Here is a 22,835-nt window from a genome sequence, read left to right on the forward strand (position 1 = left end):
GCTTCCATGCAAAGCACATGCTCTAGCCTTGGGTGATGGGCAGCATTTTGTAAAGGGATGGGTGGCGATTCAGCACAGCTGCCAATGTTCACACTGGTCCCAAAAGTATGTGACACACCAAAAAGTTTTATTTAACAAAAAAATATCGTCAGAGTTGACACCAAAATAATAATAAAGTTAAGCCTTTTGAGGTCAAGAGCCACAACTGTAGAGCAAGAGGTGGTAAAAAAGTCCTTTGGGAGACGGCTGCTGTGCCCACTAGGAAACGAGGACCCCTGTGGAGCTGGCCTTGCCGCCTGACCCCTCAGCGCTGTCCTTGGAGGGAGCCTTCTGGTCGTCCTCGCCCATCAGCCGGATGTTGTGTTTTTCCCGGAACTCGTTCAGCTCCCGCCCTTTCGTCTGCAGCTGCTGGGTCAAGGTCTCTATGATCTTGTTGATCTGCAAACAGGGAAGGAGAGTCAGGATGGGAAAGATGGAGTGCCACATTTTATCTGGGGAGTGGCAAATGAGGGCTCTGAGCTCCCCGACATCCTCCCAAGATCACTTTGCATTTATTTATCCATTTTAAAGGCATTTATAAACCGTCTTGACATTTCAAAAATCTCTTTTAAGAATTCTGTTGTGGGCAACCTTCCAGGAGCCACGTGCCAGGAGTGGGTGAAGTCAGAGTGAAAAGTGGGCAGTACAATGGATATGACTCTTCTCTTTATACAGCAGCCTGAAAACTCAAGAGACTTTTGACACCCACTCCATACACATCTCTCTTCATCCTCCCTCCAGGAAGGAAAGAGGCATTAACAGGGTTCAAGGACACATTCCAGCCAGGCAAGAGCACTGGAGGAGGGCATGGAGCAGGGGTGTGTGTAGCCCAGGAAGAGGCAGCAGGGCCTGGTGTGAAAATACACATCTTAAGTGTCAAAGGCTAAGGTAACTAGGAGCCAGTCGTTTCCCCACTTTTCCCCCCATGGACCACTTGAAAATTGCTTGAGGATCTTGGTGGATTACTTAAATGATTTTTTTCCCTGCCGGTTGTAGCAATTATAATTTACTGTGCTAGATGCTGTATGGTTTTCATTTGTATTTTTACAGATGCACCGTGGGCCATCTGAATGAAGTTTTGGGGCCACTGGTGGGCCACAGACCACAGTCTGGGAACCTTCTGCTGTTTTCCAGCACCATCATTTAACACATCACTATCTAGAACAGCTCTTCCATACGCAGTCCTACAACTCCCATCAGCCCCAGCCAGCATTGTGTTAAGATGCAGGGGTTGATGGGAGCTGTACTGCAAAATATCTGGAGGGCAGCAGGGTGGCAAAGTTGATGGAACTGAGAGAAGGGGCTCACCCAAGGATCTTAGGGAGATAGGATCTTTCAGGGAGCCTGGGCTCAAGTCATGACTGAGTTGTTTTTACATTCTCTCTGAGAATTTGGGTAGCAGTGGGAGCGGGAAAGAAATATAACCAAGTTGCATAATAAAGAATCTCTACACACACAAAAACACCTGGACATTTGATTGCTTTTTACTTATTCTTCAGCAGTGGCCAAGAATGGCAAATGGTGGCAAACAGAAGAATTGAAAACAGCATATATATTTTTAAAAACAAGTCATAAAATCATAGAATTGTAGAGTGGGAAGGGACCCTGTGGATCATCTAGTCCAACCCCCTGCAATGCGGGAATATTTTGCCCAACGCTGGGCTTCAACTTATGACCCTGAGATTAAGAGTCTCAAACTCTACAGTGGTGCCTCGCAAGACGAAATTAATACGTTCCGCGAGTCTCTTCATCTTGCGGTTTTTTCGTCTTGCGAAGTACGGCTATTAGCGGCTATTAACAGCTTAGCGGCTATTAACGGCTTAGCGGCTTTAAGAAAAAGGAAATAAACTCGCAAGACGTTTCGTCTTGCAAAGCAAGTCCATAGGGAAATTCGTCTTGCGGAACGACTCAAAAAACGGAAAACTCTTTCGTCTTGCGCATTTTTCATCTTGTGAGGCATTTGTCTTGCAAGGTACCACTGTACTGTGATCTAGTGATGATAGACCAATATGTTTTATGTGAAGTTCATTAACTTCCACTCACACAATGGCCTTTGGTGAGTAAAAATCTGCAGCAGGCGAGCAGCTAGAGAAGTTCTTGTAAACTGCAAAAACGCTGGGTCTTCCTTTTCTTTCCAGCCTTCAGATGCCAGAAATGACTATCAGTTATATATTATTAGCTTTCCTTATATATATGCACCTTTTTATCAGTTAATTCAGTTGGCATACTTAGTTCCTTCCTTTTGCCTCACAACAACCCTGTGAGGTAGATTAGGCTTAGAGAAGGTGACCGACCCAAGGTGACTTACCCCCCACTGAGTTTCATGGCTGAACAGGAATTCAAACCTAGGTCTCCCTAGTTTTAGCCATGATAACTAAAGGCAAGTATTGCTGAGGCTAAAGGCATTCCCTGTTCCAAGGAGAAGCAGGGAGTCTGCTCACTGTCTGCAGAGGCATTACCTGCTCTTTGTTATTTTCCAAGGCTGGGAGAACTTCTTTCACAGTGCGCTCTACCAACACACCTCCCACCATCCGGTAACATTTCCTAGTAGGGTCCACTTCTTGGAGTGTTTCAATTACCAGCCTGCAAAGTGGAAGAAAGGAAGAATATCTTAGCATTGTACACCAGCTTATGATAAGGACAGTATCAAAGGATCTAGAAATCCACATGGCCAGGAAGTATACTTGTGACCAGGAGCCTCAAGACTGCAGGGAAAGACATGACACATTGCTGTGCTGCTATTTTATTATTTCCAAATCTAGCAGTCAAAACTCTGAATTGGGAGCACTTTCGTTCAAAGATGGAAGAAACAAGGCAAAGTTCACTGGGTGGTTCTGGGAAGCTGTGAAGGGTATCAATGGCTACTAGCCATGATGGCTATGTTTGCCATTAGAGGCAGTTTGCCTCTGAGTAACACTCGCTGAGGTGCACAAGTAGGAAAAGGACTGTTGCATCTTTTTCCTGCTTACAAGCTTCCCAGAGGCATCTGGTTGGCCATTGTGAGAACAGGATGCTGGACTAGACCTGCCCCCCCCCCTTAGCCTGATCCACCAGCCAGACCAGGGGTCAGCAAACTTTTTCAGCAGGGGGCCGGTCCACTGTCCCTCAGACCTTGTGGGGGGCCTGGCTATATTTGGGGGGGGGGATGAACTAATTCCTATGCCCCACAAATAACCCAGAGATGCATTTTAAATATTATGAGAAATGCTGGACAGAAGTTAAAAAGGATCTAGAAATATGGTCAAATTTGAAGTTTTCCTTGTTAGGCCGAATCGCTGTTATTAAGATGAATGTATTGCCTAGAATGTTATTCTTATTTCAAGCATTGCAGATTGTTGACAAGATGGACTGTTTCAAGAGGTGGCAGAAAGACATTTCAAAATTTGTCTGGCAGGGCAAAAAACCCAGAATAAAATTTAAAATTTTAACGGATGCAAAGGAAAGAGGGGGATTTGCCCTGCCAGACTTTAAACTTTACTATGAATCAGCAGCTTTTTGCTGGATGAAAGATTGGCTGCTCCTCGAGAATACAGATATTTTGGATTTGGAAGGTTTTAACAACGTATTTGGATGGCATGCATATTTATGGTATGACAAGGTCAAAGCTCACAAAGCTTTTAAAAATCATATTGTCAGGAAAGCATTATATAACGTCTGGATTAGATATAAAGACTTGTTGGAAAATAAAACCCCAAGGTGGTTATCGCAAATGGAGGCGAAAGCCGTGAAAAAGCTCAATATGGAGGCCAAATGGCCAAAATATTGGGAAATTTTGGAACAAGAGGGAGATCAACTGAAATTACAGAGTTATGAGAAATTGAAGTTTAAAGTACGAGACTGGCTCCATTATTATCAAATAATGGAGGTTTACAAACAGGACAGGAAAATTGGCTTTCAGGTGGAGAAAACGAAATTAGAAACGGAACTGTTAGAACCCAATACTAAGAATTTGTCAAGAATGTATAACTTGCTGTTGAAATGGAATACACAAGATGAAACAGTGAAATCAGCCATGATAAAGTGGGCACAAGATATTGGTCATAACATTATGTTTGCCGACTGGGAACAGTTGTGGACCACCGGTATAAAATTTACGGCATGTAATGTCTTAAGAGAGAATATTATGAAAATGATTTACAGGTGGTACATGACCCCAGTCAAGCTCGCAAAGATCTACCATTTGCCCGATAATAAATGCTGGAAATGTAAAGAAACTGAAGGTACTTTCTTTCATCTTTGGTGGACGTGCCCGAAGATTAAGGCTTTCTGGGAAATGATATATAATGAAATGAAAAAGGTACTTAAATGTACTTTTCCTAAGAAACCAGAGGCCTTTCTCTTGGGCATTGTCGGACAATTGGTGTCAAAGAGGAACAGAACGTTCTTTATGTATGCTACTACAGCAGCAAGAATTCTCATCGCAAAGTATTGGAAGACACAAGATCTACCCACCTTGGAAGAGTGGCAGATGAAGGTGATTGACTACATGGGACTGGCTGAAATGACTGACAGAATCCGAGACCAGGGGAAAGAGACGGCGGAAGAAGATTGGAAGAAATTTAAAATTTATCTTAAAAAATATTGCAAAATTAATGAATGTTAAAATGTTGTGGTTACATAAAGTAAGGGATTACAGCTATAAAAGATTAAGTAAAAGAAAAGAAAAGGAAAAAATTGGATAAAATTAAGGGGAAGGATTTGCTGAAATAATTTTGGGAATTGGAACGCAGAAAGGGGAGGTATGGGGAAGTCGATGAAGTAAGTTTAAGAAAAAAGGAGTTGAAATTATACGTGTTTGTTCGTTACTGTATGTATATTTTTGTACTGTGTGTATTGTATGTGTTTTTAAAAATTTGTGAAAATTTAATAAATATTTATTTTTTAAAAAAGAGAGATGCATTTTAAATAAAAGCATACATTCTACTCATGTAAAAACACGCTGATTCCTGGACTGTGCACAGGCCGGATTTAGAAGGCGACTGGGCTGGATCCGGCCCCCGGGCCTCAGTTTGTCTACCCATGAGCCAGACTCATCTGATGTTTTTTCTCAATTCTATTTGCAAGGCTGCTTCCAAGAACAGAGAAAACTGCAAAACGACCAAGCAGCAATATCCAAAATTAGCAGGGGGAACAATGTTCAAATCCACTGCTTACTTGTGCTCATTCAACTCCATTTCCAGCTCAGCTGCCTTTGAGGCTAGACCTCGCTGCTCCTGACGCAGACGGTTAAATCCAGCTACCACCTAGAAGGGAAGAAACGTCAGTCACAGCAGGCAAGGGCTTGCACCAGCCACACCTAAGTTAGCATTGACACAGGGACTACAGTGGTACCTCGGGTTACATACGCTTCAGGTTACAGACTTCGCTAACCCAGAAATAGTGCTACAGGTTAAGAACTTTGCTTTAGGATGAGAACAGAAATAGTGCTCCGGCAGCAGCAGGAGGCCCCATTAGCTAAAGTGGTGCTTCAGGTTAAGAACAGTTTCAGGTTAAGTACGGACCTCCGGAACGAATTAAGTACTTAACCCGAGGTACCACTGTATTCACATTGCCCCTTGCTGCTTTTACTTTCCCCACTCTTTAGACTATAAGTTCCTTGGGGTTAGAAATCTGCCATGTTTTACTTGAATTGCCAACTGAGGCTGCGGTATACATCACAACCATTCCTACCTAAACCCTCCTGAATCGCTGCTAAGGTGGAGTATTTTGCTCATGGATCTCTGGACTTTCAAATCATTCCATCCCACAGCCCTAGGGTTAGACCAACTGAGAAAAGAAAACGTGCGTGCCATACTTAAGGGTGGGGTTTTTTTGTTTTGCAAGATAGTTTTTATTAATGTTCATCTTTAAACTGTTTAACATGGTTGCACTGAGATATACATTTACATTAGAGGATATGGCATGCAACAATTATATAAAATTAAAAATAAAGATTAAACAATAAACACTCAGAAAAACATTTCTGAATATAGTAACAAAATTTTGTCAAAATATATATACCAAAATTATATTGGTACTGTTCTACCATATGCCCCAGTATTTGTGTATACTGCATACAAATTGTCATGCTTCTTTTGGCTTCTTGCTAATTTTAATTTTTGTGTCACTTTTTCAAATAATGTTGTTTGATAAATTGCATAATACCATTGGTCCATAGTTGATAACTGTAATGATTTCCATGTCCTAGCAATGGCTGTCCTTGCAGTGGCTAATAGATGTATTATGAGATCTTTGTTTCTAATTTGCAACATATTGTGATTATACAAGTCCTGGGGTCATGGGGGTTGTTTGCCTTGTGACAAAAGATATTTCTGTAAATAATTTTTCCAGAACTTTTCAATTTTTGAACCCCCTCACCACATGTGTTGATATGTCCCTCCAATGGGACATCCTCTCTAACACGTGGGAGAAATGTTTGGTTTCTATGGCCTTTTAAACCAGAAATAGAAGATTGTGGATGGTATTGTTTTTGTTTGTTACTATGTTATGCATTTCTTATGCTTTTATATTGTAAACCAGCCTGTGATCCCCGGATGAAGGGCAGTATAATACATACATATACACATACATACGTAGTTAAAAAGGACATATTTGAACATTTCCCACCTGAATTTGCATCTCATTAATGGTAAGCAGTTGTCCATCTTTGTAAAAATTATTTCAAACAATACAACTGTGGTTTTTTTCAGGTATCTAACTGTATTATGGGCTCTATATTTATTTTTGAAAACCGGGTGGAACTGTAATGGAATAGTGGGTGAGAGGCCTGGGACCAAAAACTTGAAAGTTGTGAATGTGAATGGGTTTATAAGCAAATGTAAAGAACAGATTTCTAAAAAAAAAATGTATTACTTTATAGGGACACCATTTACTTCTAAGTTCTTTAACCTGCTCCACTGAATTCCCTTATTGCCAAATATTATGTCTGTCATGTGCTAAGTTGACATGCATTTTATTAGCAGTTTAGATTTGGGAATCCCCATCCTCCAACAGTTTGGTGAACAAACAGCAAATATTTTTTAATGCATGGTCGGTCTGATTGAAATATGCCTATGTTGTTTTCTTTGCCGTTTGGACTTATGGGCTGGTGGAATAAGTATAATTTTAGTTGCGGCCAGTCAGTCCGTAATAGAAAATTTCATTTTCTTCCAGAAATTGATTGATTTCCATACTTTGCTATAAAGCGTTTAAATTACAGGTAACCTGAATGCCTAAGTAGCTGAAGCTTTTCCTTCCTATTGGGAGCCATACCTATGTTGTTTTAAGCTGTCTTTTAATATTGTGCTTTAATATTAATATTGTTTTAATTGTTGCAATCCGTCCTAGGGCCTTGGGGTGAAAGGTGGGTAATAAATTGCAACAATGATGATGGTGGTGATTATTATTATTACAGTATTAGGACTTCCCCGATGAAATGTTAAAAAGATTCCGAGTGTCTTTTCTCGACTACTACAACGTCCACAGGAGCGGCGCCACCCCTAATAACGGCACCCTTCGCTCTGCACATGCTCAGAAACCCTCCCGCGAAACACGCGGAGGCCAAAGCGGGCTACGAGCTCGGGCTGTTGGACGTCGTGACTTGACGCATCTCCCCCCGGGAAGGGGAACTCTGCACATGCCCAAAGGCGCGCCCTTTGCTCGCCCCTCCCCGGTACCTGCTCCGCCGTCATGGCCTTGCCGGCGCCCCCAGCCGAAGCAGCAGCGCCGACGCCGCTGGGAGGAGCCGCCGGGCCACTTTTCGTCTTGCCGCTCTCCGCCATCTTCCTTCACCTGGCCAGGCCCTCGAGAGACAAGGCCTGCCTAACAACGCCACAACTTCCGGAGCGAGAGAGGTCACTGCCTTCCCTCGTGACCGGAAGGTTCCCCGTTTCTGCTTCCGTCGACGCACTTTGGGGCTTCAATCTCCAGCCACCATATTTGTTAAGGGCACAGGTGAAACCCAGTAGAAGTGAGGAGCCCGAAGCTTGCGAGGACGACGCAGAATAAAGTCACAGATAAAGAAATGGTCATTAATTAAATTACCGAAAACATACGAACTTTATAGGTAGTGGTGGCGGTGGAGTCCTTTCTTATGTAATCCCAAAAGCGCCATTTTGCTTGAGGGCGCGGCTTTATCAAATCAGCACCATCTTTGTTGCGGGCTAGAAGTTCCTCGCGCCGCCCTTTTAAAAGCCATGATTTCTATTCGTTGGAGTCAGGAAGAGATAAAAAAGTGTAGAACTGCACATGGACTTCTCAGGCTGGAACATTTCCGAGTTTTCTTTGGAAATTTCTAGCGGGGTCAGAATTGCCAGTCGTTGATAGAAATCAATGGAGAAATTCAGGATTTTAAATATAACTGCGCTAGTTACAGCAAACGCGTTCAACAAACCGTCAAGCAAAAGGCAATCAGCCAACAGTGAGGCGCTCAAGCATTTTCTGACTCTGCATCTTAAATCTTATTTAGTGTGGGGGGGGTAGAATTAAAAATACTGTATATATTTTAAAGCGTTTTTCTGGGTGGGGGAGAGATCCCTGCCGATGTCAGAACACATATGTTAGCCCCATATTTGGGAAATGGACTGCGATTTTTAATTTATCATTGCTTTTTAAAATGTTTTACATAGTTGTTTTTACCAATATTTTTAAATTGTTTTACAGTATTCTTTTTCTAAACTGCTTTGAGGTATATAAATTTTATTTAAAACAAAATACTTAAATCGAGTCTCACTCTCATATCCTCTCCCAGCCCAAATTCAGAGCTCAGTTGCATGCAGAACCTCACATGCAGACACTTTGCACTTTTAAATGTCTAAAAACTTTAAAGGTTTTCTAATCAGAATAAGAACTGAGGTAGAAGGAGGATGAGCTCCTGCCTTCCTTGTTGCTTTTTAGAATTATTATTTTCAAAAAGTTTAGCTGCTGTGCTCCCCAATCACTGCTATGTTAAAAATACTGGATTTCTCCACTGATCTCTGTGATGAACCTTCAAACAAAAAAACCCCATTTGTACAGACACCTGAAACTGGCCTCACTTGTCAATCTATATAGAGTATTAAGTCCAAGTAGAGATTTTTTTGCCCACCATTTTTAGTATGGGCTCCACTATGCAGAAGCGCCATATTTGTTTGGGGACAGGTCTACTTCCGGACTGGACTTTCCCCCCTGGCTTTTAGGGGCGCACCGGCAGCTGCTGTCATTTTTTCCTTTTGCTCCATGTAATCACTGCGGGTGAAACTTTTGGAGGGGGAGTTTGTTAATGACTGTAATGGGGAAAAGAGAAAGTTGACTGTTACTTTTTGAACTATAAAATATTAGCTGGGAATTGGAAGGGTGAGATAAGGGGAGGGGAATTTAAAAGCAGCCCTGAGCAAAATGATGCAAGAGGCATGAAAGAATAACTATAATATAATAAAAATAATATCAAGTAAACCTGATTTATGGAGGGAGGTGGGAAGAAGAAAGGGAAGTCCAGAGAGAACATACAGTAATTGGTTTTGCCCTGTGGAACTCCTTGCCCATGTATAGTGAAGGGTAATGATAGGGTTTGACACCTTATCCTTTTTATTTTTGTTTTAGATTTATTTGTTATCTTTAATTTCCAGGTTTTTTTAATCAGGCCCTTCTCTTGCCCTTGTAACTGCACCCATCCGTCAGGGATTCTTTAGTTATGATTCCTGCATTGCAGGGGGTTTCCAACTGGATATGATTCCGTGATCCTGACACATAGGAACACTGGAAAGCTTTTCTCGGGGTTCATCTGACAAATTTTAGCTGCAATGTCTATGTGTTGGCTTACTGTGAAAAAGCAGAGCCTGCTGGCTTTGGGTTAACTTTTCCCTGAGCAGAACCACCCTGAGACATTTTCCCAACCCACCTGAAAGGTGTGCTACAGGACCTTCAACATCTCCCCTGATGTGAGGGATGCAAGGGTGCAGCTATCTGACTATGCACCATTTCCTTGGCAACTGGACCAATGGGTCTTTCTCATCTCTTAAACTGATGGGGACTGAGCCCGCTTCTTAAATACTTCTGGTGCAAGGAATAGATGTCACTCAGAGCTCTGAGTCGTTTTCTTCTCTGTTTTTGCCCTTAGCCAGAAGTGGCTTCTGCAGACTCCCTTTCTGCGTAGGAGAAAAGCAGGCAAGGGGAGGCCCTCCCTCTGCTCATTTTCCAGCTCCAAATCACCCTCTTCTCTATTGCTTTCCTGCCTGTGAAAGAACAGATGAGGGAGACCCAGTATCTTTCCCCCTGAATCTGTGTATGACTGAAGGAACAAAGGAAAAAAGGTTAGGCTGTCATATCCAGCTGGACTCATTTACTCTTAATTTACTCCTAAATTGCTTTTTAATACTTTTGTTTCATTAAAATAAAATAAAATAATCAGAGGCAAGAAACACAAACCCCCTTATATCTAGGTGAATCCTGCAGTGTTCTGCTTTGTGGAACACTATTTTTCTCTCGCTGGTGGCTGGTGGGAGTTGTAGTTCAAAATAGCCAGAGGGCACCAGGTCAGGGAAGGCTGTTCTAGGTCCCCTTTGTGTTGGAGGCATGCATTTCCCAGGTGCTTCGAAAGAAGATGTGTTTTTTCCCCATTGTCTCATCTAGGTTGAGAGCGGTGATCCAGAAGCCATTGCAAACACTTTGCCTCGCTGGTGGGAAGCCATTTGCAAGGATCCAAAGCCGAGCCCCTGGCCACAGGTATCTGGCCTCTGAGAAGATGTAAGAACTGGCAATGACATTTGTACATTTTAAGAGCTCAGGGTCTTTCCACCACTCTATATGCCTGAGAGGTAGTTTGGGCTGATACAGTACAGCCCCAGGAGATCAAGTAGCCTTCATGCTTGAGCAGGGATTTAAATATCAGAGCGTATTTGCACGAAAAAAACCATAGTTAGTCAAACCAGCCTGTGCATGAGCTCAAACTGTCTCTACATTGCTCTTCCCTTTCTTGAGCAGGGAGACAAACCACAGAGTGGCTGGCTTAATGTGGTGCTTGTGTGAGTTTTCACAGTCTGTTCTGCTCTCTCCCCTGCTGCTCCAGATTCAAAGCCATGTCTACGAGGGGTGCAGGACCCCTGAAGCCCCTTATCGCCGTCTGCCAGATGACCTCCACTCCTGACAAAGCCCACAACTGGGCATCCTGCTCACGGCTCGTCCGGGAGGCTGCCCAGAGGGGGGCCTGCGTCGTCTTCCTCCCAGAAGCCTTCGACTTCATTGGCAGCAGCGTGGAGGAGGCCCTGAGCCTAGCTGAGCCCTTGGAGGGAGACCACCTGCAGCGTTACGTCGGGCTGGCTAGGTAGGACTTGCTGGGGCTGCCCTGTGTGGATGTGGCAGGGCTTTGTCTGTGAGAGTGTGGCAGAGGCAATGGCCAGGCACTTGCAGGTAACCCCCCCTCAACCCCCCCCATTTCTCCATTTCTCCTCTTTTGACAGGGAATGTGGCGTCTGGTTGTCCCTTGGAGGCTTCCATGAAAGAGGCAGTGATTGGGAGAGCACAGGAAGGATCTACAACTGCCACCTCCTCTTGGATCCCAAAGGTGACGAAATTGTCTTCGTATAGGATGCCTTCTCTCCCCAAACTGCCCAAATCTCCCTAAACCACTCCTTCCTTCCCTCCCTCTTTCTCGCAATCAGTTCTTCACTAACCAAATGGCACATTCATTTTCAATTTCATTTACAGTGGTACCTCGGGTTACATACACTTCAGGTTACAGACTCAGCTAACCCAGAAATAGTACCGCGGGTTAAGAACTTTGCTTCAGGATGAGAACAGAAATCGTGCAGCGGCAGTGGGAGGCCCCATTAGCTAAAGTGGTGCTTCAGGTTAAGAACAGTTTCAGGTTAAGAACAGACCTCCAGAACGAATTAAGTTCTTAACCCGAGGTACCACTGTATTCCATTTATATCCCACTTTTTCCTCCAAGGTGGTGTACATCCTTACAACAACTCTGTGAGGTAGCTTAGGCTGAGGGATGGTGACTGGCCACGCTGAGCGGGGATTTGAACCCCAGTTTCTCCCAGGTCTTAGTCTGACATGCTTATCTGCTACAGCATACTGGCTGTCTCATGCAACACTGGTGTCAGAAGAGCTCCCTCCTGAAACCAGCCAGCAGGGAAGGGATAGAAACACTGTGGCCTGCCTCTTCCTTTCAGCTTCCCTGCAGCTCCCATGGCTAGCCTCACTATGTTGATGCCTTAGCAGCCATGAAACTATAAGGACCACCGGCCCCCGCCTTCCGAATCTCCTAATCTTATCCTTCTCTCCTCGGGGAGGCTGGCCTCAGGAACCCTGGTGGCTGCCTATCGGAAGACTCATCTTTTTGACGTAGAGATGGAGGGGCGAGTGTCCCTGAAGGAAAGCGCCTTCACCAACCCAGGCTCCAAGATAGTGGCTCCTGTGGAGACCCCGGCCGGAAAGGTACGTGCAAAATATTCCAGAGACAAGTGTTGGTTACATCGTTTGAGACCAATAAGCTAAGCAAAGTTGAGTGCAAAGTGTGGTGGTGGTGTTTTTAATAAAAAAAAATAATGTTTGTAATTAATCTGGAGTTTGGGATGAGCAGCGAGGTGGCCAAGTTTGCTGATGATCCCAGATGGTTCAGGATGGTTAAAATAAAGAGGGATGGTAAGGAGCTTCAAAAAAGATCTCTCCAAACTGGACAAAGGAGCATTAAAATGGCAAACGTAGTACTGCAAATCAGGGCAAAAAAAATTCCTAAAATTCATATATGCAGGTGCAGGCAGGACAGACAAGAGAAGGCACAGTACTTCATGATGCAGCACAGAGTTAAACTATGGAACTCCCTTCCACAGGAGGCAGTGCTGGGCATCAAATTGAATAGCTTCAAAAGAGGATTAGAACAAATCATGCAGGAGAAGGCTATCAACAGCTATGGGCCACAGTGGCTATACAGTCATACCTCATGTTACGTTTGCTTCAGGTTGAGCGTTTTCAGGTTGTGTCCTGCGGTGACCCGGAAGTACCGGAAAGGGTTACTTCCAGGTTTTGCCGCATGCGCAGACGCGCAAAATGACGTCATGCGCAGAAGCGGCGAATCGCGACCCATGCAGACGCGGGTTGCGTTCTGCTCATGTTGCGAACAGGCCTCTGGAAGGGATCCCGTTTGCAACCAGAGGTACCACTGTATTTTACTTTCACTGTCAGAGGCAGTTTGTCCCTGAATGCCAGTTGCAGAGAATCACAGGTGGGGAGAAGTCTGCGCTCAGACTCCCTTGCTCTGGGGCTTCCCAATGGAGCATCTGATTGAGCCTTGGGAGAGCAGGATGCTGAACTAGATGGCCCATAGGTCTGACCCTGCACCCAGGCACTTCTCATGTTCAGACTTATGTAGGCTGCCAAAGGCTCTTCCCCAACATAAAAATTTGGAATGATTGATTATTGTGGTCTACAGACTAAGATCAGGAAAATCAGAAATGTGGATACAGTTACTATATAAATGAGGAGAATATAAGTGGGATAAAACTGGTGCTTTCTGCCACTGGCAGGTACAGGGCTGTCTTAAGCATATGCGACGCCGGGGTGCAAAGATCCAGCGCTTACTAGCCTCCCCCTCTGTCCTCCCTCTCAGGTTGGTCTGGCCATCTGCTACGATCTCCGCTTCCCAGAAATATCTATCGCTCTGGCCCAGGAAGGGGCAGAGATTCTCACCTACCCATCAGCCTTCACTGTGACAACAGGCTCTGCCCACTGGGAGGTAAGTGGATCCAACATTACAGTGGTTGGGTGGGGTTCTTTCCAGGAATCCTTTCAATTAGAGCAGGCATAGGCAAACTCAGCCCTCCAGATGTTTTGGGACAACAATTCCCATCATCCCTGACCACTGGTCCTGTTAGCTAGGGATCATGGGAGTTGTAGTCCCAAAAACATCCGGAGGGCTGGGTTTGCCTATGCCTGAATTAGAGGTTATGGGGGTTGAACCTGGAGCAAAGTGTGCCCTGTACCGAGCTATGAATGTGCCAGCACACTTTTTGGAAATAGTAGCTCGTTGCCGTCACATAGGGCAGTTTGCCCATGCTCAGACAACCTTGTCCTAGGAAGAAACGCCTTTGTTCTCTTGCATTAGTGCAGCAAAAACGACAGTAGAAGGAAGGAGGAGACAGCATAACCCAACAAATAACATTGAACTTCTGTGTTTGAAATTCCTCAGTGAAGGACTTAAGTGCTCAAAAACATATTGGGCATCAAACTGTATCTTCTACCCCTTTGCTTCCTATTTCCCCTCCCTGCTCCTCCTGTTCTCCCACATCAGTGGTTCCCAAGCAGTTTTTGGCAGCTACCCCCTTGGTTCCATAAACCCATCCCCAGTGCCCCTTTTTACCCTATAAAAAGCATTATTCAGGATAGTGGTTTGCACAGCCCACTAAGGAAGGTAATAACACAATAAGATTCAAAAGATGAACAATTCATTGTACATTTATTTCAAACCCAGTTGAAACTATTTAGTTTAACAAACTTGATCCAGCAGTGAGACCTGCTTTTCAAGGTCTGGTAGCCGTTTACACCCCCAGCGCCGCCCTAGACCCTTCCTGCCTCCTGACCTAGTGGCCCTCTGGTAGGTAATCCCACTGCCCCCCTGGGGCCAGTACCGCCCACTTTGAGACCCACTGTCCTGAATCAACCTCTCTCAACCTGTTACCCTCCAAATGTTTTGAACTACAACTCCCAAGGAGTACCGTTTTTGTTTTATTTTTTGGGTGGGGCAGGTGCCCTACAAGAGCAGGGGCCCTCTGAACCGGCTCAGAGGCACTCAAAGCCCTAGAGTTCCGATAATGTAAGTTTACATGCTAGGGATAGTTAGAAAAAGGATTTGAAAACAAAACCATCACTACCATAATGCTGTTATACAAATCTGTGATGTGACTGCATGATAGCATTCTGGTTGCCTCGTCTGAAAAAAGGCAGTGCAGAGTTGGGAAGAACGTTCAGAAAAGAGCAGCCAAAATTATCAATGGGGATGGAGCGACTCTGTTGGGGACCTTTTGGTTTGGAGAAAAGGTAAGAGGTGGCGGGAATGAAAATTACACATTTGCATGGAGAAAGTAGACAGATTCCTTGCCCCCCAATAACACGAGAACTTGTGAACATCCAGTGAAGATGAACGCAGGAGGGTTAAGGACCAATAAAGTCCTTATTCACCCAGCACATGGGTCAAACTATTGAACTCTCTCCTACAGGAGGCAGCAATGGTCACCAACATAGATGGCTTTAAAAGAGGGTTGCACAAATTCATGGAGCAGAGGGCTGTTAATGGCTGCCTGCCAAGATTACTATGCTCGTCTCTAGACCTAGAGGCAGCAGTGCTTCCAAATACCAGTTGTTGGAAACTGCATGAGGGCAGAGGGCTCAGGCCACTGTGAGAATAGGAGGCTGGACTAGATGGTCCAGTGACCTGGATCCAGCGGGCTCTTAGCTTGTAATCAGAGTTGGAAAGAACCCAAATGTCTTAAGTCTTAAGACAAAAGATCGAAGATTATTCATGTATGCCACAACTGCTGCAAGGACTTTGTTGGCCCCAAACTGGAAATCACAAGAAGTTCCTACCATTGCGGAGTGGCAGACGAAAATGACGGGCTCTACGGAGTTAGCCAAACTGACCGGCAGGATTTGGGATCAGGATGATCAAAGATTCCAGGAAAATTGGAGTAAATTTATGGTATATTTAAAGGATAATTGTAAAAGCTTAAAGACACTAGCAGGATTGAAGTAACTCCTACAACGTAGACAGGATGATTAAGATGCAAGAAGATAAAATACGCGATAGGATGTGATAAGGGATACCAACTGAAGGGAGGGAGGGAAGTTGCAAGCTCGGCAGAACAAAAGGTTTATATGTTGACTAATGTATTGTAAGAATGAATGTGTAAAGAAAATAATAAAAAATTATTGGGAAAAAGGGGAAAGAACCCAAATGGTCGTCTGGCCCAACCCCCAATGCAGGAATCACAGCTCAAGAATTCCTGACAGATGGCCGTCCAACCTCTGTTCAAAAACCTCCAATGAAGGAGAAACCACCATGATCTGAAGTCATCTCTTCCACTGTTTGGAGGTGTTATGTTCTCATGTTAAAATTTGCAGTGGGTGGAGACACCACAGGCTCCACCCCTGACTCTTTTATACTCCTCCCTCCTCTGCAGGTGCTGCTGCGAGCTCGTGCTGTGGAGACCCAGTGCTATGTGGTCGCAGCTGCTCAGACAGGAAAGCACCACGCAAGCCGCACCTCCTACGGCCACGCCATGGTAGTGGATCCATGGGGCAGCGTCATCGCCCAGTGCCAGGAGGGGCCGGGCGTGTGCTACGCAGAGATCGACCTTGCCTACCTGCACCGCATCCGGCAGGAGATGCCAGTCTTCTCCCATCGCCGGGCCGACCTGTATGGCCAGGTGGCTGCTCAGAAGGGACCCCCATCCCCATGATTTGCTCGGGTGCTGCTGGACCAGCCTCCGGAACCTCTTATCCTTCTAATGACCTACCTGGGTGGATTTTCGCTCCCTCAACCAATTTGGCACTCCAGCAATTCTGCTAGGGAGTGGATGATAAGTAGAACAACAGAGAAATGTACCCGTTCTCCCAAGTGGATCCAGGAAAGGACACTTCGCCCCATAAGCCTTGTCTTTTATTCCACCTGGGAGGGTACATTTGCTCAGATGAGCTCCAGTGAATCCTTTGCCCCTAAATTAGGGGTGGAGAATCTGCAGGCCCCCAGATCCTGCTGGACCTAAATTCCCATCAGTTCCAGCAAGCGTGGAAAGATGGGAGATGTAGTCCAGGAACATTCAGAGTCAAAGTTTCCCCACCTCTGACTGAAATTAATCTGCCCCTGCTGGACTCCCACACTTCTTCCCGTCACCCAATAATCCATTTTTAAACAGGTACAGTATTGAGCTCAGAACCCAGCTGGCTTCCAATAGGGTTCTGCCCCTTAGACAAAGCGTGCTTTGCATTTAAGTTTCCATCTCTCTGCTGCTAAGTGTCAAGTATCACAACTCGCACACACGATGCAAACTTTTCGGATCACTTTATTCCGTGCTGAACATCACCCTTCCACTTGATTGCAACTTAAGAGATGAGGAATAAGTTTTTAGCAAATAAATTTGTCACTTGCATGCATGATGCAAATTTGGAATCTCTCTTTTTATTTTGCATTTTCTGCACTTCTGGTAGTCACAGGGAGAGTCAAGGGCACTGGCACCTCGACCCTGACTGCTGGGATCTTGTTCAGCAACTCCTCCGAGGCAGCTTTACTTGTATTATTTTTCAAGATCTAGAAACTTGGTTTTAAAAACAAACACAAGGTCAGGGTGCCCAGACACCTGCAACCTGTGGCCAAATCATAACTTTCTGCAGAGGGCTTTCCTTTTTTTGCATGTGCATTGTTAAAACCAATTTAAAGCTAATGATTTTAACTGTTTGTATTTTATCTTGTTAAGTTGCTAAGAGAATGGGGTTTGTTTTTGGTATAAGGTAGCTAACAAATGTAATAAATAATGTAATGGCTGTTCATGCGCAGTATTGCCACATGCACAGCTAAGCATGAAGTAGACACTTTGAAGACCTTAAATTTTTTTTTAAAAAAAGTTATTTCACACAGCACATATTTGAACTATGGAACTCACTCCCACAAGAGGCAGTAGTTCTCACCAACTGGGATGGCTTTTAAAGATCGGACAAATTCATGGAGGGCTGCTAGCTGTGATGGCTTTACTCTGTCTCCACAGTCAGAGGAAGAAAATGCTTCTGAACACCAGTTGCTCAAAATCACAGGGAGGGAGAAGGCTCTTGTGCTCAGCTGCCGCTTGCTGGGTTTCCTACAGGCATCTAGTTGGCCACTGTAAGAACAGGATGCTGGACTAGATGGGCCACTGGCCTGATCCAGCAAGCTTGGCTTAGATTCTAATTAAATGCAACCCCCACAGAAGGTGTTGCTGAATGGGAGCCAGCCATCAAGGTCCCCTAGCTTCAGATATTGCTGGTCACCAACAGCCACTTTTCCAAACTTCTCAATGCTAAATTTCTCCACAAATTTGTCTAATCCACTTTCAAAGCCATGTTGGTTGGGGAGCATCACTGCCTCCCAAGGCTGGAAGATCCATAGTTTAACTACGCACTGTGTGAAGAAGTCCGTTCTTTCATCTCCCATGAATCTTCCAACATTCAGCATCATTGGGTGTCCACAAGTTCTAGCATTATGCAGGAGAGGGAGAAAAACCTTTTGTGTCGCCTTTCTCCCTGCCGTGCATAATTTTATAAGCTATAGTTGAACGACTGAGGCTGAAGAGTTACATTTCAAAAGATCTGGAGGGCACCCAGGTTGGCAAGAGCTAAATTCTAGCCAGCTGTAAATGGGTGTTTTAGTGTCCAGATTTGTATCATTCCCCCCCCCTGAAGTATTACCAGTGGGAAACCTCATTTAAATGAGCCTTGTTTCCTTGCCAATTCAAACAAAGGATGGAGAATCTGTGGCCCTCGTGTTGTTGGGACTCTGGCTCCCATCAGCCCCAGTACTACTACTGGCCAGGAATGATGGGAGCCCAGAGGTTAGCTTCCCATGATTTAAAATAACCCAGGCTAGAGCACAGAATCAGGGCTTCATCCTTACCCTCCCCGCTCTTTATTTTCTGTCCCCCAAAGCCACTGCCAGAAGTTTTTTGACCGGCTAGAATAATCTACACACGCAAAGGAAAATGGTGTCTTCAGGAAAACAGAGGTATTGGGGTACAAGGGGAAGAAAAGCCGATGCAATCTGGGCATGAGCCGCTAAAGGTTCATCCAACGCATGACGTTTTTGCCTCAACTGGAAGTTACCATTTTCTCTTGCACACACAGGTGAGCAAAGCACAGACCCCTGACAGTAGCAGCAACAAAAGGCAGAAGATTTTTATTATTATTATTCTGAGGAAAAACAAAGCTACACTGGGATTATGACCAGTTACACTGGAAGTTCCTTAAAAAAAAACCAAAAACAGAAGTCACAGATTTTACACAAATTTGTGCCAGATGTGTTTTGAAATGGGGAGTATGTGTGCGTGTGAGTGAGTGAGGGGGGGGTACACAAAGGATAGCGGCAGGGGCCCTTGCACACTTTGCCAAGATACCTTGTACAGTTGACCTTTTGCAAGCTTGTGCGCTCTGGATGTTGCAGGATTAACACTCCCATCGGGGCTAATGAGAGCTGTACTCCCACAACGTCTGAAAGATGCCAGCTTGGCGAAGGCGGTTGCAGAGCTTAAGAGACATTAGATACTTGCACATCAAATGGAATATTTCCCAACCAATGCAGGATTAGATTTTGGCTCAAAATCTGATTACACAATCCATCGAGTCGAGTGGCATAGCTTACCCTGGACTGTACCAACTTCAGGCTGAAACAAGGGTTGCTATGCAAGAGTGGCATGTCAAGGAGAAGACTAGGGCAAAATATCCTCTGCTTTCTTCCTATCATTATTAGCCTTTTCTTTTTAAAGGCTTTTTTTGTCCTTTCTAGCCCTTTTCCTTCTGGTTTTTTTAAAAAAAGCAATTTACAGAATGCAAGGTAAGAGTTCTAGTTTCTTCTCCCCCCAATAAAACAAATATAAAGACCATGTCTTAAAGCTAAATCAACATGCCCTTTGTTTTTCTGTAAATTTAAAAAACAACAACCAGTTGAAATGGTACAGCCCAAGGGTAAAGAGCAATGCCACTTGATTTTGCCTGCCAGTCAGATAAACCGCCCCACCACTGGAATGCTCCCGTTCATACATTTCTTAGATGGAGCCTTCTTGTTTGACTAGTAAGCCAGAAAGAGAAACTTGAAGAGGAGTGGGGGGGAGTGAGTGAATACTACCATCTGTGCCATCTGAAAGAAGTCGGGGGGGAGGGGGCTACCAAGATTATATTGCTTGGGTTGGGGGGAAACGATGCTGTTCAGAAGTTACAAGCTTTCTGGAATAGGCATCCAAAACCCAAGGGAAACACCACCATGGCTTGCCAAGGCGATTTCACAATACGTACTTCATGTAATCCAATGGAATCCCAAAAGCAGCATATGTAACTCACCCAACGGAAACACAAAAATTCAGGAGCAAAACTTTTAAAAAAATTAAAGAAAAAAGAATAGATAATCCCTTTTAAAGAGTGACTTGGGATACTTGAGCAGGCTTCTTCCTACCAATACATATGCATTTATAATAAAAAATAATAATTGATTTCCCCCACTGACGGAGCCTAAGGAAGTCCCAATCCATCTCCTGGGGCAGGGAGTCACCCCATCTCAAGTTGCAGTCTTGCCAAAACCTAACAGTGCATTTTAAGCCCACCTGTCCCACCCAACAATAAACCACCAGGGTCCTCTCTGTCCCCAGTACTGGAAAGGTTCACCCCTCAAGCTTCTCCCAGCAGCTCAAAAAAAGAGAGGGGGAAAAAAAGCTTATTTAATATAGGACAAGACACAGGAGGCAACTGCTGTGGTGCCCAGCACCACGTGAACAGAAGGCAAGAGCGGAAGGAGCTCCTGCCACACATCCCTTTTGCAGCCTTCCCAGGGGAGTAAGCCAAGAGCCAAGCCCAGATCGAGAAACTGGAGGATCACATTCCTGGGAAAAAACACAAAATGGCAAAGGAGGTGGAAGGCTGGACTGCCTTGTCCTCCTGGCTCTGATCTGACACAGCCATTCGCAGCTGGAACAATCCCTTCCACCTCCTCCTTGCCCTTTGCACCCATGCAAGGCCGGCCGTGGTGCTTGCGTGGTTTCAGAGAGGTGAGAAAAGGCCTCAGACGGGTGGCCCTTTCTCTGTTGTCTTTGGAGGCAGACGATCCCTCCACCAAAGGTTGAGGGAAAGGCACACACAGTGGATGGGGGGGGGGGCTGAAAATACTCTCTGCTCAGGACACACGTCAGGGGAAAGGGTTAGGTGGGAGGGAGAACAAACACTTAAATTTAATTCAGCTGAGCTAGCTGGGCTGGGACAAAGCACGCTCTTCCCACACGCACAGAAGAAAACAGTCTTCCAGAGCAGCTAAGGTCCCAAAGACCATTTCATCCCTTGTGTCTGGACCCCCACCCTTGCTGCAATTTCCTTCTAGGCGAGGGTCCTTCCCATCCACACTCCCCACCCGCCAACAAAGTCAATTGCATAACCATTCCTAAATCCAATTGGCAGGCCTTGAGTGTCACTTTTAAGAACACTGCTACATAGAGGGGGCAGGTGGTGCGTCTGGTTAATATGCAAGCGCTCTCTTCCCCAACTCCACTCCGAGAAGCCCCGTTCCTCCCCCACCCTGTCCCACCACCCATGGAACTCACAGCTTGAAAGAAAAAAACACCGGTGTTAAGATGTTCCTGGCACAAGAAGAGCCACGTTCAGGTTTGCTTCTTATTTTTAATATAAAGAGTGGAAGTCTCGCCTTCTGGACCTCGCCGCACCTGCTTAGACCTTTCTGGGCAATGGCACACCACAGGACAGTCTAATGTTTTAGAGAGACAGTACCAAAAAGAAAACAAAAACAAAAAAACCCAGGAGAGAAGTAGACAGCACAAGAGAGAATGTGGTTAAGAAAAGACGAGAGACCAGAGGAGCATCGGTCAATGAGCGAAGATGCTCAGCTGGCCTGCAGGGAAAGGGCCCCTGCATCTCCCTTGCAGGCAGGGAGGAGCCCAGGAATTTCCATCTCCTGTTTTGGTTCCCAACTGGGGGAAAAAGAAAAAACCAACCACAGCGCTCATCCTCGTGTTGAAACAGACCGTACAGTTACTCAGTACATGGCAGGGAGCTTGAGGTTTCATTCCTTTTAAGATGTTTTTTTTCCTTTTCTTGAGAGATAGAGAAAAAAACCCGGAAAAAAAATCATCCAAAGGAGAGGCAGAGGACAGGGTGGGGGGAATAACAGCAACCGAGGTTCAAGGTGCCGTCTGCAGCATCAAGTTCCTCAGGAGTTTCTGACGGCCCACCTCGTAATCCTCTTCGTCCACGTTGACCAGGAGCTTGATGGCCTCGTGACCCACCGCTTGCTTGAGCGAGTCTGTGATGAAGACCCCCTTGAGGGCCTCCAGTAGCGAGCCGTTGATGTAGTCGCGCCAGAAAGCGTCGAGGTAAGTGAGCTCCGAAAACTTTATGTCACAGATGATGGAGCCCAGGTCCCGGGATTTCAAGATGGTGTTGGCCTGGCTAAAGCGCTCAAACTGGCGCTCCAGGGGGTCCTGCTTGTTGGAGAAGACGTTCCCCTCCAAGGCCGTTTCGTGCTGGCAGTACTCCGCTCGGACTCGCAGGCGGATGTCTGGAAGGGAAGCGCCAGGAGATACGTTAATGCTCTCTCTGCTTGAAACATCCAAATGTCCCAGATGTGAGATCTCAGGAACCGGGTCCTCTTTGCTAAATGGTAGGAGCAGCTAATGTGGTGCCCTCCAGATGTGGCTGGACTACAACTCCCATGGTCACTGACCAGTGGGCCATGCTAGCTGGGACTGATGGGAGTTGTAGTCCAACTGTATTGGCTACCTCTTCAACTGGTGGGTCAGGACCCGTTAGTGGGTTGCAGCCTGATTCAAGGTGGGTCACGGCAGGAGTGCTAGCACCATGCAAATATATTGTGACTGATTTAAGAAATGGGTCCCCAAATGCATACAGTTGTACTTCGGCTCCCAAACACCTTGGGAGTCGAACGTTTCGGTTCCCGAACAATCAAAAACTGGAAGTGATTGTTCCGGATTTCTAACGTTCTTTCGGAAGCCGAACGTCTGACAGGGCTTCCAATTGGCTGCAGGAGCTGCGCTTTGGAAGCTGAACGGACTTCTGGAACAGATTCTGTTCAACTTCTGAGG

General features: G+C 45.4%; 2 protein-coding genes across 14 annotated transcripts in view; one reads left to right on the forward strand and one right to left on the reverse strand.

Annotated features, from left to right (window-relative positions):
* Positions 1-106: 106 nt before the first annotated feature.
* LOC310694746 (death effector domain-containing protein) overlaps positions 107-22,835 on the reverse strand; it is a 35,622-nt gene continuing 12,893 nt past the window's right edge. For 7 of the 9 annotated variants that reach the window (XM_083478156.1, XM_083478158.1, XM_083478155.1 and 4 more), the window contains one exon: positions 18,896-22,291. In XM_083478156.1, the coding sequence (XP_083334282.1) occupies positions 21,915-22,291 (377 nt within the window). In that variant the 3' untranslated portion in view covers positions 18,896-21,914. Of the gene's footprint in view, positions 439-2,498; positions 2,623-5,193; positions 5,283-7,694; positions 7,851-18,895; positions 22,292-22,835 lie in introns of those variants that run through there. The other 2 variants (XM_083478163.1, XM_083478162.1) reach the window with 2 other exon arrangements.
* On the forward strand, positions 8,237-19,867 carry NIT1 (nitrilase 1). Of its 5 annotated transcripts, XR_014519804.1 has the most exons (8): positions 8,303-8,411; positions 10,627-10,719; positions 11,063-11,317; positions 11,454-11,557; positions 12,305-12,438; positions 13,610-13,735; positions 16,176-18,539; positions 18,574-19,867. XR_014519804.1 is itself a non-coding variant. In XM_083478147.1 (7 exons), the coding sequence occupies exons 3-7, from the start codon at positions 11,073-11,075 to the stop codon at positions 16,452-16,454; spliced, it is 888 nt and encodes a 295-aa protein (XP_083334273.1). In that variant the 5' UTR covers positions 8,237-8,437; positions 10,627-10,719; positions 11,063-11,072; the 3' UTR covers positions 16,455-19,867. The 5 variants fall into 5 exon arrangements, 4 of the variants coding, with proteins under 4 accessions (XP_083334273.1, XP_083334271.1, XP_083334272.1 ...); XM_083478147.1 differs by having other exon boundaries at positions 8,237-8,437; positions 16,176-19,867; XM_083478145.1 differs by having other exon boundaries at positions 16,176-19,867.

Source organism: Podarcis liolepis, assembly GCF_965112155.1.
Source record: "Podarcis liolepis genome assembly, chromosome: 15".
Classification (NCBI taxonomy): Eukaryota; Metazoa; Chordata; class Lepidosauria; order Squamata; family Lacertidae; genus Podarcis; species Podarcis liolepis.

Bases quoted from the DNA above. Each gene is read 5' to 3' on its own strand.
- NIT1 (XM_083478145.1), top strand. From the start codon at position 8,350: ATGGAGAAATTCAGGATTTTAAATATAACTGCGCTAGTTACAGCAAAC. The intron at 12,439-13,609 runs GTACGTGCAAAA...CCTCCCTCTCAG, and splicing joins TGGAGACCCCGGCCGGAAAG to GTTGGTCTGGCCATCTGCTA. The intron at 13,736-16,175 runs GTAAGTGGATCC...CCTCCTCTGCAG, and splicing joins CAGGCTCTGCCCACTGGGAG to GTGCTGCTGCGAGCTCGTGC.